The sequence below is a fragment of the Solanum dulcamara genome, chromosome 7 (genome assembly GCF_947179165.1).
Source record: "Solanum dulcamara chromosome 7, daSolDulc1.2, whole genome shotgun sequence".
NCBI classification, from domain to species: Eukaryota; Viridiplantae; Streptophyta; class Magnoliopsida; order Solanales; family Solanaceae; genus Solanum; species Solanum dulcamara.
Window position 1 is genome coordinate 910,054 of NC_077243.1, and position 18,601 is coordinate 928,654.

General features: G+C 32.8%; 2 protein-coding genes across 2 annotated transcripts; both read left to right on the plus strand.

Moving 5' to 3' along the window:
• The first annotated feature begins 5,876 nt into the window (after positions 1-5,876).
• LOC129894151 (uncharacterized) lies at positions 5,877-12,347 on the plus strand. Its single transcript, XM_055969693.1, has 13 exons — positions 5,877-6,442; positions 7,342-7,494; positions 7,597-7,809; positions 7,904-7,993; positions 8,138-8,254; positions 8,643-8,912; positions 9,381-9,537; positions 9,689-9,766; positions 10,125-10,225; positions 10,479-10,649; positions 10,963-11,037; positions 11,305-11,412; positions 11,870-12,347. Exons 1-13 carry the CDS (start codon positions 6,059-6,061, stop codon positions 12,188-12,190), a joined length of 2,238 nt encoding a protein of 745 aa, XP_055825668.1. The 5' UTR covers positions 5,877-6,058; the 3' UTR covers positions 12,191-12,347.
• Positions 12,348-13,968: 1,621 nt separating this feature from the next.
• LOC129894153 (sm-like protein LSM1B) lies at positions 13,969-18,445 on the plus strand. Its single transcript, XM_055969695.1, has 5 exons — positions 13,969-14,343; positions 16,805-16,873; positions 16,952-17,067; positions 17,162-17,224; positions 17,971-18,445. The coding sequence occupies exons 1-5, from the start codon at positions 14,283-14,285 to the stop codon at positions 18,046-18,048; spliced, it is 387 nt and encodes a 128-aa protein (XP_055825670.1). The 5' UTR covers positions 13,969-14,282; the 3' UTR covers positions 18,049-18,445.
• Positions 18,446-18,601: the final 156 nt, after the last annotated feature.

Consider the following 18,601-nt stretch of genomic DNA (forward strand, 5'->3'; position numbering starts at 1 on the left):
ACACAACTTATTTTACGATATTCTCTAAAATTCCATATCATTTTGAAATTTTTTTCAAAAATCTCTACTCTCTCCCATTATCAGATATATCGCTTTACTGATATATCGGTCGGATACATCACTTTACGAGATGTATCGGGACATAGGATACATCATTTTATGCAGTGTATCGGTCGGATGCATCACTTTACGTGTGTATCGAGACATACATGATGTATCAGGATATTGAGTGATGTATTCGAAACAGAGACGTGATGTATCGAAAAGTTGAGGATATATCTGGAATCGAGAAGCGATGTATCTGGGTGTTTTTGGGATGTATTCGAATTTCATCAAATTTAAGAGATTTTCTTAAATTAAAAAAGAGTAGGGATAGGAGATAAATAACTCCCAACACTATGGGATCTTTTGGCGTGATGGATAAGAGGAATTAGTTCCGGAATAATTTTTAAGTGTCCTTTAATTTCTTGTTTGGTTATAAAGGCTAAAATAACTTATCCCAGCTTAACTTGTATCCAAACCAAATGACCCCTATAAAATTTGTGTAATTCCTACTAAAATTTAAAGAACTATACATATTTTTGATTTAATACCAGAAAATTCAAAGTCTTCATTTCTTAAACTCTGTGATTAGTCAAATTAAGACAAAGATGAGAGAATACTATCTTTGTAAGCTCTCGTGGCTCTTTTTCATTAATTGGGTGTGATATTTTTCAGGCCAATATGCACAGTTGGGTTAATTTTGGACATAGTTTCGAGTCATTGGTGACTCGAATATCAAATGTTGAGCCCTTGATGTCTTCCGTTTCAGGCCCCTTTGGTTTTCTTTGCGTCATGACTAGTTGACAAATATGTTATACTCCTTAATTTAATTATTTATTAACAACGAAATACTAAAATTTATGATATCAAAATTTTTACAAACAAAATCTCTCTATAAGTATTCCGTTCAAACAAAATGCTAAAAACGAGTTAGAGCCCTTTTGGATGGGCTTAAAAAAAGTAACTTTTATGTATGAAGTGCTGAAAGTTATTTTTATAAATAAACGATCGAGTGTTTGGATAAAAGTGCTTAAATGAGGAAAATGATGTAAATTTTAGGATTAAAAGAATAAAAAGGATAGTTTGGAAATTTAGTTAAAATATAAAGAATATAAAAGTAATTTCCATGGTCAAAGAAAATGACTTTAAGCACTTAGAAAAAAAAGTTAGGAATCCTAATTTTTCATTTTTGACTGACTTTAAGAATTTTATGACTTAAAATTAACATTAAACAAACACGTCTAAAAGCTAAAAAGGGACTTTAAGTAAGTCAATCCAAACGGACTCTTACATGATAGGGTGGCGCTTGATCAAACATCTAAGGTCATCCTAGGATTTATATGATTGAACATATATAAATTGATTGATGATCACATAAATATATAGGACAAACAATTAATTTCGTTGGTCCAATTATACCCACCCTTGTTGAAGATTAGTGGTTCTCCCTCGACATACGTTATGCTTAATTTTATATAATAGTAAACAAATAAATACATTACTGGTCCCCCCCACTCCAATAATTTTGATTACTACTGTATCGAATTAAAATTTTTGCCACGCTGAAATCATCATGATTTCAATTTTCAACTACTACCACTCCTATTAATCAACCAAATGATACCACCTCTGGGTCCCACCACTTTTGCCAATCCTTTTTTTGGGAAATTCACAGTGCTGCTTTATACATTAATAGAAAAAAATCAAACACACTTTTTTTTTTTTATGAAAAATACATCACTAATTAAATGCTTACACCAATTCAGTCGCCCTTAACCATGCTACTCAACTTTTCTTGTTTCACATTTAACACATTTTTTGCTTTCCGCCCATCGATAGAAAATTTTGATTGTTATCGGTTTCGTTTTCTCGAGTAAGACAATTGAATTTCACCGTCGATTATTCTTTACATCCAACGGCCTATACTTTCTTTATTAATTAGATTACTGAAAGACAAACGTTAGTGATAGGGTTAGTCCCACAAGATCCTATTTTTAGTCATAGGCAAAAGTCCCAATCGATCCTACTGTCTCGTCCCCACTAATATTTATTTCTCCATGCATCTTCTTCTTCAACACCTCTTCAACTTTTAATATAGTGAGAGTTTTCTCTATTAATATTGCAGAATAGTAATCAAGATTATATTTTTAAAGTAAAATATTGATTTTTCGTATTATATATTTTATTGTAAAGGAATTTTATCCATAACAAATTTTATTATACTTATATATCATTGTAAAATTACTTTCTTTATTTCAATTTATTTATGTGATTTTGATTTGACATGAGATTTTTAAAAAAATGAAAAAAATATTTAAATTTAATAGTCTGAAATTAAAGATAGATAGAATTTATCAAATCCTCACTAATAAGGTGGAGTTCAGATAGTCAAATAACTGCGCTACTATGATTTCTCAATCTTAAATATATCATATGTAAAGTTAAAATTAAATAATTACTAAAAAATAAATAAATTAAAACTGAGAAAGTATTTCTCAATAATAATCATACTCGAGCGTTATATTGCCATGAAAAGACAAGAATTATGAAACAAGCCACGAAAAGACAGAAAACTTTATATACTATTGAGATAAGTGTCAAAAATACACTTAAACTATTTATTTTTTGAGTTTTATATCTAAACTATTAGGAGTGTGAGTTTCATATATAAACTATCACTTATTAGTTTGAGAAACACTTCTCTCTCTTTTATTTCACTCTCATCGTTCTGTGTGCACTACACTCTCCCTTTCATTTAAAAAAAATTATCACATCACACTACACATAAAGAAAACATTCCACCTTAATAAAAATTAAATAAATTATTAAAATTAGTTAAAATTAAAGATTAAAGTATACTTTCTCCCGTCCAAAAAAATTATAAAATAAAATATAAAATATTTTCCTTATTTCATTCCACCACTTTCTCTCGCCATACCCCCACCCCACCCCAATTTTATAGTTTTATTTCTATTTATTTAATTTTTTTTATAAAATTTACTTAAAAAATTCTTACTTCATCTCCCCCCGGCCTCCCCTTCAAATAATAATTTAGATATTTTTTTTTAAAGAAAAATTCTACACCACCCCACCTAACCCTCCGCTTTCAATTTTTTTCTCATTTTTTTGTTAGATATATAGATATAATTTTAGAAAAGTATTTTTTACTTCCCGCAAGACTTTTCTTAAAATAAAAATTTTAGTTCTGTTATATTTGGTAGATAATTAGAAAAAAATATTTTTCTAAAAATATAAGTATATATCTAACACAAACGATAAAAATACATATAAAAATAGGACAAACAACTAAAATGTAAAGTAGGACAAATAAATTAAAATAGAGATGTAGCTTTTATTTTGAGATACGTATCAAAAATACATCTAAATTATACATTAGATTGGCGAGGATGGGAGGATTCAACGACTCACCGAACTCGAATGGTGAGGATAATTCAGCCCACCCGCTTGCACATTTCAGGCCATTTTTGGATCTTTTTATAATAAATGCCCAAGATTATAAATAGCTAGCTTAAATCCTTATTTTCTTAGACTATTTTGAATATTGATATTGTGAAATTTTTTATGAGTGTTGAGAGCTTGGTATAAGCTTGGATTGATCATTGCTTAAAAACGTTGGTTGCGAAGTAAATTCATTTCCCTCGAGGTCATCGTAAAAGATTCGGTGCTTAATTTGGATTAATCGATTCAAGCCTTTAGGTTTAATATACCTTTAGGCTGCTTTTGATTTCTTTTTCTTGTGTCAATCTATTTATCTTGATTTGGATTTGTAATTAGAGGTTTTAGGATTTAATATATCCTTTAGTTGCCAATTGTTCCTTCTCTTGTATTTCTTCTTCTATCTTTCTTTTTGTTTTCACAATTTGACTAATATAACCTTACTATAAATGTTCTTCAATCATTATAGGAATCAGTCTCTATTAATGGATTATTAAATTTATACATTAAATATCATGGATTGATGTGTTTTGTATTGAATGATAGACAAATAACACCAAAAATTTAACAAGAAGTACTCTTATAACTTTAAAATGACTTTTTCGAAAATTGTAGTAATAGAGTAGAGTTGTAGTTATAACTTTTTCACATTTCAAAATGACTTAATTACTAAGAATAGAGTTGAAAAAAAGTGACTAACTATTTCTTTATTGTTTAAATTAACAACTAATTTGGGACAAATATTTTTAATATATCTGATAACTAAAATAAAACAGAAGAAATAATATTTAATAATTTATCCCGACAGATAATTTATATTCACCACTTACCAACTTACCAGCGTGGTATCAGAAGCTGCACAATTTGTTACTGTGGCCAGTAGGTGAAAAAGTGTCACCAATTATTATGAGACATTATTAATGGAGTTGTCTAGATCTTACTATTCTCTTTATTTGACACGAGGAATATGCTTAATGTTAATCACATGTACAAAGTCTTCTCTTAGTAGTTTATCCATTCAAACAAAAAAATAAAAAATGCTTGTCCTTTTCTTGTAATTGTAAGTCGCCCAAAACAATTTTTAATTTCTTAAAGATCTTTTGGAATATTTTACACATTAGTCGTTTGGTTGTCGGGATATTTAATTTTAGTATAGAGTTCCATATGAAAAAAATGCAGAATTTGGTTTGTAGCATCCAATTAATGCAACTTTGATTGACGATATTAAGTGATATTTATCGAGTACAATATGTGAACTAAAAGTATGCGTATTAGTAATATGAAATTAAATTTAAAAGATAAAATCATCCTTTAACATAAATATTTTTTACATAATAATTATTTATAAGTAATTATCGCATAATATTTTTTGAAAATATAATTTCTTCTCATATACACTTTTCTAACCCATTATAAAAATAAAATCTTGGCTTTCTATTAAAAAAATAAAGAATATTTTTAATGTTATGATCTTATATGATACGTAAAATAAATTAAAGATTTGAAAAAAAATAATTACACTAAAATAGGGATAATTTTTACGTAAGTTTTTATCCCTATTAATGAGAGTTTAATTTCCTTGGTAGTGCCTATGTCATTTTCCCTTCCCTTCCCTTCCCTTCCCTTCTCTCGAGCTCAAGTTTCAAGTAAACCAAAGAAAGAAAACCGGGATAACTTTTCGGAAAATGTGCTTCCATTTTCTATAAACTTACTATTATAATATGCTACGTCTACATGTTCGTTTGGTCGCAAATATTTTTGATTTTTTTTTGAAAAGTGGTGTTTGGTAATATAATTTGACAATATTCTAAATTTTTAAATACTAGAAAAAATTAGCATTTATGTCAAGTTTTAGTATTTGAAAAGTTTTATATATTTTAAAAATTATCCATCATTTAGTTGTTCCAACTAATATTTATATATCTCCTCCGAAAAAATATGAATTATAATTTGAGTGGCAAGATTGAGAAAAAAATAATTTATTTTTAATGGATTATAATTTCAACTGAATCAGTGACAAGTTTAAGTATGCAATTAATGTATTCTCTTGCCCATATTGTTATTTTGTTGTTGTTAATTATTATCAATTATGTTATAAAATTATTTTTTAATAAATATTTATTATAAAATGATAATATAAATTTTTAAATATTTTAAATAATTTTTAAAATTTACAAATATAAATTATATTTTATAAAATAATAAAATATTTTCTTAAAAAATTATCAAAACTATCCCCCCAAAAATAACTTGCTAACAATATGTGGAGTTTAGGCCAAACGTTAACTTATGTGTAATTATTGAACATGCTTAACTTGTCGTCTTAAAGTTGACCATAAGGATTCCATATGTCTTAATCAACCCCTCCTCTTTCCTTTGCCCATAATTATTTGTTCCAACTTTTTCATTCAATTCATAACTGAGACCTCATAAGAAGATTCAATTCATCTTTCATCTTCCACATATCTCTATCTCCATTAATGCACAACTACACTACACTTTCTCGCTGCTTCATCTGATTCTGTTTTTTTTCCCTCTGTTTTTCCACTCGCCGGAAAATATGGCGAGTGATTTTGCAACGTCGGTAGAAATGGGACTTCAGTTAACTAAACGAATTTACTACGGTAAAACACCGCCGAAGCCACTTGTAATGGAGAGAAAGTCATCGGTGATTACTAATAACCTGCCGACGGCACCGATGGTTTATGCCGTCGTTAAGGACCCGTCGATTGTGGATAATCCTAATATTCCGAGCTATCAGCCGTATGTTCACGGCCGTTGTGATCCGCCGGCGTTGATTCCACTTGACATGCAGGGGATTGCAATGGAAGTGGATTGTTATATGGATACTGCTTTTGTAACGGTCAACGGTACATGGCGCGTCCACTGTATTGCTTCTAGCCGATACTGCGATTGTCGAATTGCTGTACCAATGGGAGAGCAGGTTTTGTATTTGCAAGTTTACTCTTTTGTAGAAATAGTCGGTCCGATTTAATGTTTACTTTTTTTTATCGCCGTACAAAATAGACACATATTATATATGCCCGCTATATTTAGTTTATTCAGTTGCGCGGACAGCTATTTGGGTCAATTCTCCTTTTTCTTTGGGGGGTGGAGGTGATAAAGAGTTCGTGTGAAACTTGAACTTTTGAATTTGAGTTTCGGATTCTATAATTGAAATGACTGAAAATATAGTGTTGCTACCTACGAGTTTCCCTGCAGATATAATCATGGTCGAAAACAACTTTAAATTACATCCGGGAAGAATACAAGGTGAGGTGAAAGTTCATTTAGTCAACCAAATGAAATGCTAAAATAATTTTGTTGAGAGACGAGCATTTAAGGAATATACGTAGTACTTATGTTTTTTCCGTCTTTCCTTTTTTCTGTTTTATGAATGACTTCCTACTTTGGTATGTTACCGTTTGTACCAAAAATGGTTCTTCAATTGTATATTTGCATTAACTCGTACTCAAAAGAAAAGGAACAAAAAGCAGACTGACAGCAATGTTCCACGTTTTCTCTTTTGATATGGGCACATCAGTTGGAAGATTTTAATGGTTGTAGACTTGTAGTTATCTGAGATTTCTTGATGAAATAAGGTAAACTTGGTGATTGGCTGAATGTGTAATTTCCTCGTTTGGTCAGAATCGTGTTTGTACTGAACTAAGCTGGCCTATCAACAAGATTTCATACTCTGAATTATAGGCATTGAAGCAATGGAGAGAAAGAGTCAAAGAAAAAGAAAACTATGGCATATGATGCTGCTATTGCATTGTAGATTCTTCTTTATTCAAAGTTTGTCATTTGGTAGTTCTCAAAATAGAATCATTTGTCTAACAGGGTTCAGTTCTAGGTGTGGAAATTGAAACACCATCAAGATCGTATTCCACCCTTTTGATTGAATCAAATGATACCAAAGATGCCGGTTTAGTAGCCAATGCTAAAGATGGCTTCTTACTAAATCGCCGGATATACACATTAAAGGTCCCTCAGGTGACTACCATCTCACACTGCCAAATTGATTATCTCTCTCTTCTTCATTCCTGTTGAGTTACAAGAAAGGGGCTATATTTGTCTACTTTTGGATATTTCAAGGTTGCTGGAGGTTCTATTCTCTCCATTAAAGTCAGTTGGTCACAGAAAATACTGTATCAAGATGGTCAATTTTCCTTAAATATACCTTTCAGTTTCCCATGGTATGTCAATCCAATCACAATACTATTGTGCAAAAAAGAGAGGATTCGGTTGAACGTAAACTCTGGTATGGGGAAAGAGATTTTATGCGGAAGTTCCAGTCATCCTTTAAAGGTAAACATTTTTCAACCTATTTAGTCATTAATATAACAATTGGTAACCCTTTTTTTTTTTTTACTTTGAAACCCCTCTTTGCTTTTTTTCCCAGGAAACAAGACGTTTGGTTGGCAGTGTAGGATTTTTATACGAGAGTGATGTTCGGGCATGGTCAATGGATGACTTCAGTTTCTCCTACAAAGTAATACCACCTCCTTGGTTCACCTTTTGGCTTCCTTTTACTTCTTTCTTTGCCCTCTGGTTCAATGACAAGGGGTACTTGACTCGCTTTTTGGCTTTCTTCATTGTTTATTCGATGTGCATCACAAATCGTCATTATCATCAGGTTCATTCAAGTGAGATCTTTGGGAATGTGCTCCTGAACTCTCTGTCCATGCTTGATTTTGATCAGAGAGAAATGTTTTGCTTCAATCTATACCCACCGACTGTCAATATGTTGAAGGTTTGTTGGCAAGTTACTTAATGGTTTGAACGTGATCTAGATTTTGATCAAAATGTAATTTTGACCTGTGATCCTTGAATTCTAAAAATGTTATGTTTGTTAGACTACATGTTCAACTTAGTGTTGTTCTTGATTTTGTAGTACATATTAAGCTAAGATCCAGTCGAACCAGGTTAAGCCTGCAAAATCAGAAAAATAGGCGAAACTTGTACGAATGCAGCTTTTGAAATCTATGCTCTATAGGACATCTAAGCTACCTTATAATCATGCTACTTTTGAATATGTCATATTGTCAATATATGAATGCAGCTTTTGAATTTATTTATCCTTTTTTTTTATCTCTTGGGTACTTAGATGGCATATGCACTCGCTTTTTGTTGATTTTTAGGTTTTCAGGAAGGAAGTGGTATATGTTGTTGATATAAGTGCGAGCATGCAAGGGATGCCACTTGAGAATGTTAAGTCTGCACTACTGGCTGCCCTCTCTAAACTCAGTCCAGCAGATACTTTTAACGTCATAGCTTTCAACGGAAAAAGCTTAGTGTTCTCATCGTCCATGGTTCCGTCAGGGAAGGAGTCAATTGGAAAAGCAATTCAGTGGATTGACCAAAATTTTGTAGCTGAGGGAACTACCGACATTTCCCTGCCTCTGAACCAGGTTAGAAATATGACTTTTCATAGTTTATGCGCCGCTAATGTAGCGGCTTGTCGAGCATTTGACAAACTCACACCTTCTCTTTTATGGACTGGTGTGACACTGATTATTTTCCAGAGAAGAGTAGCATGGAAAGCACAATTAAGTCGAACTTCTATTTTGGTCCATGTAGACTCAGTGACAAAACATTTTTTTCCCGTCATTTTGGCCTCTGACTATATGTAGAAGATACGTGTAATAATTTGAATAATAAGTTCATGTGGATGATGCATCATTATGTTGATTAGCTCTAACTATTTGACCGCTCTATTCCTTCTATTTCCAAGTCAATTGTCCAATTTTAAGTTGCACCAGACATGTAGTATTATGTTGATTAACTTGATAAAAAATTGCAGCATTATGTTGATTTCACATTTTTTGGCACATTTGCGTAAGTCTCATATTCCGTCCTTGCAAATTCTTCCTAGTCAGGCAATAGAGATGCTATCAAAAAATGGTGATTCAATTCCTCTTGTTTTTCTAATCACTGATGGGTCTGTTGGAGATGAAAGAGAAATTTGCGAAGCCTTGAGGGGATGGTTGATGAAGAGAGGCTTGAATGCTCCGCGAATATCAACCTTTGGCATTGGTGGGTTTGTTTTTATTTTACATCTCTGAATGACTTTCTCTTTCATGCTTCAATATCAATTCTCAATACTATTTGCATGAACTTACTCATACATCAGTTGGGTCTTTTATGCCCCTTTCTTGTGCTCACCTCATGTGTTATGTCCTCTCAGGTTTATTCTGTAATCATTACTTCTTACAAATGCTTGCTCAAATCGGAAGAGGTTACTACGATGCTGCATATGATTTAGGTGCGCTTAATTCAAGAATAATTCATCTTACTATTTCTGTTTACTACGACACAAGTGCATGTAGCTTGAAAGAATTTATTTTTCTACCGAGTTTCAACTACTACTTGTAGAAACTCCCTGACAGTTACTGAGCTGTTGTAAAAAAACCATACGTAGACTTCAATTACATTTGAGTTTTCTTTTTCTATTTAGGATAACACACTTTAAAATGGAAACCACTACGAATGGGGTTACTTTCATATCTTCAACAGCCCAAAAAGTTATTATTGTTTGGCTTCTATTTAACACAGTATCAGATTGGCAGAAGTTTGAATTGCGAGTTATGATTTTAGTTCTTCACATCAATTTCCATGGTCAGATTCAATCAGTTCTCGGCTGGAAAGACTACTTAATGGCACATCATCGGTTATTCTCACAGACCTGAGAATTGAAGCTCTGGAAAATCTTGATTCATTTGAGGTATATACACCTTCAGATTCTTTATATAATCCGAGGAGAGAAAAGGATGTACAAAGCAGTGTAAATAGCTACGTTTGCCCCATTGTTGCCTTCCAAATATCATGGCATCATAAATTTTCCACTATATAATACACTGCTAAATTAATTTTCTTTTCCCATGTTATAGTTATGATATAAAGTGTATAATACGTGCCCTTAATTTTATTTCCCTCAGCCGCTTATCTGACAGTTCTAATGAATGTTCTTATTGCAGCTATATCCATGTTATCTGCCAGACCTGCTGTCTTCAAGACCACTGATTGTCTCTGGCAGATTCATTGGGACCTGTCCTGATTCTGTTAAAGTTTGCGGCACATTGGCTGATTCGAGCAATTTTGTGATCAATGTCAAAGTACAAAAAGCAAAGGATTTACCTCTGGAAAGAGTAAAGTCTTTCATCTTGTATTCCTTGCTGAAATTTTCATTTGAGTTACTTATTAAGAGGAGAAATTCATAAGACAAAGTAATTTGTGTATGTGGTGCTCTAGCTTTTCCTGGATTCTGTTCTTGTCGTTTTCTCTACTATGAGAACAGGTTGATTCTATGAACCATCTAGCTTTCTTATTCCCCGTATTAATCAACTAACAGAAATCACGTTCGTATTTTTTTGGTCTCTGCATGCTTACATGAACCTTGCTGGAAAAGTAGAAATCTGCAATCTTCCACCATTTGAACTTATGCTTGTTCCCTTTATGCAGGTTTTTGCAAGGAGACAAATTGAAACAATAACCGCTAATGCCTGGTTTTCCGGAAACAAGCAACTAGAGGAGATGGTCTGTTCTAATGAATCTTAATTATTATAGTGCAGCATAAAGAAAATTCACAAATAATCACGTGATTGCAAATCCGTGCAACATTAAGAATTTTATATTCTTTATACGCCAGACCTTATTAATTCTTGTGTATTTCTATATTCTTTTGGTGCTGTCGATCCTAATGCTGCAACATCTTTGCACTGATGTTACTTCTGCTATTGAATATCATGATTATATTTTTCTTTATGGTAATTATGCTCACTTAAACTATATTTCTGCTTCTAGGTTGCGAAATTGAGCTTGCTAACAGGTGTGCCTTCAGAGTACACCAACTTGATTTTGGTTGAAAATAAAAAGGAGAAGCAGACCTCTAAATTAGAGGCAGTAGACGAGGTATGCTTTGGCTGGTCAATGTACTAGTTTAACTGTGTGTGCTTAATCTAAAACTCTGTGTGATTTTAAAAGGATCTATTTCCATTGACTACAATAGTCTTTAAATTAGAGAAAAGCATCTTACGAAGTTTTAACACTATCTATCTTCTGTGATTAGTGATTTGTGATTCGCATGCATCACTTCCTAAAAGTAAAATTTGTGTATTTGTATGCAATGCCTCTACATTGTACAATAATTGCACTAAATTATGTCTGATCGATTCATAAGTATTTTGAGCTGTATGAGGTTGTTATATCTGGACATATACGTGTAAATATAAACTAGCATCCTTGTGCTTGTGGAACTTCGAGAATGCATTTCCTTAAGCTACAGTAATGCATTCTTTTAAGCTTACGTGTGGAATTTGTTAATGAAAATAAAAGCTCTCGTATTGATTGATAATCAATGGGTATGCAGAAGGCCTCTGATCACTTGAATGTCAAGAAGATTATATACCTTCGAGCACTCGGTGTTGGTTTTGGTAACTTGAAGGCGACTGCAGACAATCTTCCTGTGGAAGCAGCAGAACCTAAGTTGCATGAAACATCAGAAATGGTACTTGCAGCTGCTTCAAACTTATGTGGCAAACTCTGCGACTTTTGCTGTTGCATGTGTTTCATACAGTTCTGCTCTCGGGTTAATGATCGATGTGCTGTGACGTTCACGCAGCTCTGTGCAGCTCTTGCTTGTTTCGAGTGTATTAGTTTTTGTTGTGAAGTCTGTGGAGAATGCAGCTAATATATCAGCAACTACACACAACCACAGATGTATCAGAAATGTAGTTCGGCACATTACTTATATGTATAATTGTATAAATGTGTTTCATTCCAGATGTAGTAAACTGCTTGTAATAAAATAATAGAGGAAATAAAATATAGAAGCTGAAGAGTACTCACTTTGCGAGTCGTTTATTGTCTTATTCCGCGTATAATCTGTCTATGGACCAGCCGATATATAGATTTAACTTATATACAATTATCGCATAACTTTTACACCATCAATGTATTCTTGCCTATTGTATCTACCTTAGAGCGGCTTGGCCGTGAGGCCGACTCAATCCAATCTGTGAATTAAGTGGGGTCGGATTAAATTTTTTCAGTCCATTTAGGAACGAGTTTTTTTAGTCCAACTTCATTTGGCCAGTCAGCCTCATAGGCTCAACCCGCGAGCTTCAGAGGCTAGCCTGTGGATCATGAATTTTAAAATCATTTATTATATATATATATATATATATATATATATATATTAAGTAGTGTTTAATTCTGTCGAATCTTCAGTAACTAGGCAATTAAAGTTATTATAACTATGAATTTTTGACCTCTTTTACTTTTCTATTTATGTCTAATTTTTCATTTTTTCTTTCTTGTCTAGTTTATGAAAAAAATGATCACGTAATATATGTTGTTCTAATGAATCCTATGAGTGTTGACTGTTTGTATCTTACCTATTATGTTATTTTGTAAGTATTCCACTAAAGTATGTGCAATTTATGAACATGTGAATTTTTGACGTATTGACGTTGTGTTCATCAATGTTTGATAGTCTTTTTAAGAGGTCAATGTTATTCATATTTTGATTGAAGGGCTAATCAATCGCAACCCGTAGCCCACTTAAGATTGGTTGGACTGCTATTTTATAAGTCCTTTATTTAAAAAGGTCAACTTGTTCTAACTCATTTAACTTACTAGCATTTTAGGGTTGGATTGTACCAACCCATTACATGTCATGAAAGATAAAACCTCGGAATATTAAAGTTCTTTCTATATAATACCAATGTCATACTTTTATCCATTGTAAAAGAAGGTAAGACTCAGGTACAAGCTTCCTGTATATGTATCTTATTTGATAAATTTAATGTTAATTTTAACTTTAATATAAAAAGAAATCTCTCATTAATCAACATTAGTCTATTGTTAAATGTAGGTGATTAATTTTGAAAGTAAAGAAAAAAAAAGGCAATCTAATCTACTAAGCATTACGTATTTACACAAGGTTTGAAGAAGGCCTGCACCCTGACATAAATAACCCACCTTAATGCAAGTAGAGTGATTGATTTCACAGCTCGAACTCATTACATATAGGTTATCCAAAGACTATTTTTGTCGTTGCTCCAAAGTCATATTTTTTAAAGAAATATTCAATTACTTATGTAGACAATTAAATCAATTTTAATATCTAAATCATACATACTCTCATAATTTTCTGTACGTTTCAAGTAGTATTGATTACCATTCATATATAAAGAAAATGTATATCACATGGATCTTCATTCAGTTAAACATCAATAAATTCATTAATTCTATCATCATTTTATTCTTGTATTTAATTAATACACTAATATTGAAAATCAATAAATCTTATAGGATGACAATGTTTTGATTAACAAAAGGGAAAAAGAAAAAGAAGAGAAAGGACTTGAATAAGGCGAAAAAGTAAAAAGTGAGAGGCCACATAAGAGATACTATCATATTTCAAGGGGTTAACTATAAATAACTGGGCAGAAAATTAATTTGTTCTCAAAAATAAGAATCAGAAAGAGCAGTAGATCGAATGACTCCCCAAATTTTGGGGATAGGCCGAATTTAGGGTTCCTCCCGATCTCAGCAACCAAAAGTCAACAAATCTTGGATTTAGGATTTTGGAGTTTTTCTAATTCTTGATTTAGTGGTAAAATTAGGATTTCAATTTACATGTTCTCAGTGAAGCGGTGAAGCTTTTGTTAGGGCACTATAGAGCGGGTAACTGGAGCTGCCAATGCAAATTGAATTGAAATCTGAAGAAGTTTCGGTGAATTTTGGGATACCGAAAACGTTAAATTGTAAGCAAATCAATGTCTTGGGCAAGTCCAGAAGATATCTATACCTCCACTTCTCTTGCAAGTTATCTTGACAGTGAGTTTTTCTTCCTTTCTTTATCAATTATACGTTAAAGAAAGCTCTATATGTTGCTATTAAAGTTTTGTACTAGTTTGTTGTTCAAAATCTAGTCTTGATAGGCTTGCAAGGTTCTTTTAGGATGTTTAGTATTGGATGATTTTCCTCTTATTTATTTTAATTGAACACATATCGTTGTCTGTTTATATCTTGTAATCTCGTGGGAATTCCTGAACTCCAATAGTAGTACCTCAGCGTTAAACAGAGAGGTAACTATTTTTAAATTATCGGGAAAGAGAATACTAGAAGATGTTGCATTGTGAAAAAAAGTAGAAAGTGCACATCTTTTATTGGGTTCAAAAGATAATACTCCCCCGCTTCAATTTATTTGTATGATTTTGACTTGACGCGGAAGTTTAAGAAAGTAAAGAAGATTTTTTGAATCTTGTAGTCTTTAACCAAAGATACTTAGAATCTACCAAAATGTTCTTTAATCTCGTGTCATTAAACATGCCATGTGGAAACCTAGAATTAAGAAGTTGCCAAAAAAAAAAAACATTCTTTTGAAACGGATTAAAAAGGAAGTTAAGACAAACAAATTGAAAGGGAGGGAGTATCTCTTATTTTTACTACGAGTAGTCTTTCTCAAAAGTTGTTAATACAAAAGATGGAGGAAATCATAGACTTTTAAGCCTTTAGAAGTCTTCATCATGCAAGCTTGCTTTGCTAAGCCATCTGCAACCATGTTGCCTTCCCTGTAGATGTGCTTTATGGGTAATATCCCATATATACTCCATAATGACTGAAGTGCAGATTTTTACCGATTGAGAAGATCATATGTTGTGAGGGAAGAGTAGTAGTTCCTTCTTTTAAGGTAGAATAGATCTTTTCTACTGCTGCATGGGTCAAAGAGCCACAAAAGGTTCATAATTAATTGTGTTTCTATTGACAACTCAAAAGGAAAAATAGTTTCTTAAGGAAAATAATCAAATTCTCATTAGATTTATCCCAATTGGGGTGTTTGATTCGGCTCGGGTACACTATTTACCGGCAAATTTATATTTTCTGAGGAATTGGGTATGGAGAAGAGGAGAATCAGAAAAAGGTAGATATTAGAGAAGTGGTGAAATCAGAAAAGGGAGTAATCAAATTACTCATTTAGTGCGAGATTTCTTTGGTGTAATAAAAAGATATCAAATACTCACAATTCACAACCCTAGCCATTGCCTAACCCTCACTGTTGTTGTTGCAAACTGTCGCCGTCGCTGTCCCACATGAATAGGTTTACTGGTTTACCAAAGAGCAATCAAGAGGAATAGGGTTCTTACTTTAGGTTTTGACGGTTTGTATAATGTGAAGTTGTGACGTGTGAATTAAAGGCTAAAGGACAAAAGAAGTAACCAGTAAGGTACTGATATTAATATTTAATATTTATGTAGGGGTAGAATAGTAAATTATTACGTTCTTAATGAGTTATCGATTTACCCAATAATTCAATATTAACAAACCAAACTGATAACTTGATATTTTTTTTTAATAAAACCATTAAAATTCCGTTAACTCAATAACCCAATAGCAATAAATCAATAGCATTTTTTTCGATTTGATTTATTGGTCGATTCGATTTTTGCACACTTCTAGATAAAAGAAAGTTGCAGGCAAGCTTAAGCCACTTGTATATTTGGGTGCTTGAGTGCAACCTTTTCTTTTTCCCTAAGGAAAAAAGTTGCAGTCAAGCACTCAATTATACAAGGGGCTTGTCACTTGTGCTTGAAAGCCTACCTTATTCAACAATCAACTTTCTTAGAAAGTCTTGTTGAGGGTAATCTTGACATTTATGCAAATTGTTGAAATACGTGGTTTACAATATGGTTTTTTGCACCCAAGAGTGTGATTAGGTCAATAAAATGTGTGCAAACCTTGGAGACCAAGGTTCAAAATCTAATAGAAACAAAAAATGTTAGGTGATTTTTATCCATCTATTTAAGTCTCGGTGAGTAGAGTTACCCAATGGTTGTACTAGTGGGAGGTAGAAGCAAGTACCTGGTTGAATAGTTGAGGTGGAGAGCAAGCTGTCGTAGACACCACCGTTAGAAAAAAAATTGATTTTCACCCTTTTTTCTTGTACTCTCGTGTTCTCATCTTGGCTGCTTGAATGATAGAAACCACAATTATTACAGGTATATGTGATCCTTATACCTTCTATAGGTAGCTATGATGCTACTTATTCTACCGTAGAGGCATGTTCCTGTAAACTAAAGAATTAGTTGTGTCCGGCTCTTGAGCATTTAGTTAATGCATGGAATATAGGAGCTAATGTTATAGTACATGGGGTGCTTGTTACTAAAAGAAATAATTGGGGCGCTAATTTTTTTTATACAAGTCCATGTGCTCATAGATAATAGCAATAACTAGACCTGTTTATAGATTTACTGGATTTATTTCTTGCTTTTCTGAGTTGACTTATTATCCTTCACAGAGAAACTTCTTGTGCTGTTGCGAGATGGGCGAAAGCTTTTAGGAATACTTCGTTCTTTTGACCAATTTGGTAGGTTTCTCCTTTCATTACTTTCTATTTCACGGCAGCAGTTAACCACCTGACAAAAATTCCATCTCTCATTTGTAGCTAATGCTGTTCTTGAAAGTGCATGTGAGCGTGCTATTGTTGGTGATCTGTATTGTGATATCCCATTAGGTCTTTATATTATACGTGGGGAAAATGTTGTGTTAATTGGTGAACTGGTATGTCTTGCTTTCTCTCTCAATACAAAAAGTTCTTTGCTATCCCCATAATCTTATACCCTCTGGCTTATACAATGCTGTAATGATTGGTCAGGATGTAGATAAGGAGGAACTTCCTCCCCATATGACATGTGTTTCACAAGCTGAGATAAGAAGGGTAAGATCCTGTTATTATTAGTTTCACTACTACAGATTCTTAATGGACTTGTTGCAGGAGCATGACTTGTGAAGTTTGGGGTGTGGGGCAACTTATATAGGAAAGACTATATCTGAAAATTGGTGAAAATTTAGTAGGAAGGAAAAAAAAAAGCAGACGGTATTTTACGAAGTTTTGGAAATTTAGGGATGAAAAGTTAATTTTTGAAAAATGGGGGTGGGGATTGGAAAAGAAGGTATGAAGTTGCAAAAGGTTAAGCTTTTACATGCCCCTTTAGCAATGAAATTAATCCTTAGTCAAAAAGAAAAGGATAAGCTTTTACGTGAAATACAGTATGTAGCTAGCTTTTCCCCGTTTGAAACACACACAGAAATTATAAAGCTGAAGAAAAAACATTAATCCTCCTTAATAGAATGTATGTTGTATATTACTTTTATCTTTATGTGTACATGTTTTCATACCTTTATAAAGAGATAACATTTCCATCTTTCTAGTTTATACATCTATCCTTTCAAGTGCAAAATCATGATTAACACGAGGCCAATCATTAGTTGATGGTTGACCAATTTATTTAGTCATAGGTAAGGGAAGATGTTAGTATTAGTTAGTGTAAGACTGGTAAACATTATAGAATGGAGGACCCGGACCAATTTATATGATGCTTCTTGTATGGTCATCATTGTATTTGCTACATTTCTTATTGAGACTTCTGATTGTTTCTAATGCATATCATACCCATCTATCAGGCGCAGAAAGCAGAAAGGGACGCCACAGATCTTAAAGGCTCAATGAGAAAGAGGATGGAATTCCTCGATATGGATTGAGGTTTCCTGTTGCTTGAGCTAATGCCATGTCTTCTGCAAATATTATCGCAGTTGCTGTGTGGTGTTTTCTGGGATTCCTCTTTTCTCTTGTATTCTGTTACATAAACTGTTCATTGTAACATCTGCACCATAATTGATATTTCTATTATGATGTTCGAGTAAAGTTTACTGGTATTAGACATGGTGATGGTACGGACAGTGGTGGATCATAAAGATGGTAAAACAAGTCTTGAGTTCATCCATTTCCTTTTTATGCTAGTCTGGAGGAACTTTAGTTTTATGGTAGACTCTGTATATGCTGTGAGATGGGGGGTTTGGTATTTGCCTTTTCAGATAACAATTACTGCTGCGTAGTTTCGTTAATTACGTGTAACTATTTAATTAAGCGCATTGCTCAGATCTTACCCTCTTTATTTTTAGGTATATTTATGGTTTATACTGATTTGACATACGATTGAACTTGTGGTAAATTTATTGGGAAAAAAAGTGAAAGTCTGGCCCCGTCTAAAATCAACAACATAGAGTTGTCGTCCGTCCGTCTCATTTTGAGTGA

What these genes read in the sequence shown, in the direction of transcription:
- LOC129894151 (XM_055969693.1), top strand. Translation starts at nt 6,059, where the DNA reads ATGGCGAGTGATTTTGCAACGTCGGTAGAAATGGGACTTCAGTTAACT. An exon ending in ACACATTAAAGGTCCCTCAG is followed by an intron (nt 7,495 to 7,596) that starts GTGACTACCATC and finishes GGATATTTCAAG; the next exon opens with GTTGCTGGAGGTTCTATTCT. An exon ending in ACAAGCAACTAGAGGAGATG is followed by an intron (nt 11,038 to 11,304) that starts GTCTGTTCTAAT and finishes TTCTGCTTCTAG; the next exon opens with GTTGCGAAATTGAGCTTGCT.
- LOC129894153 (XM_055969695.1), top strand. Translation starts at nt 14,283, where the DNA reads ATGTCTTGGGCAAGTCCAGAAGATATCTATACCTCCACTTCTCTTGCA. An exon ending in TCTTGCAAGTTATCTTGACA is followed by an intron (nt 14,344 to 16,804) that starts GTGAGTTTTTCT and finishes TATCCTTCACAG; the next exon opens with AGAAACTTCTTGTGCTGTTG. An exon ending in TTGTGTTAATTGGTGAACTG is followed by an intron (nt 17,068 to 17,161) that starts GTATGTCTTGCT and finishes ATGATTGGTCAG; the next exon opens with GATGTAGATAAGGAGGAACT.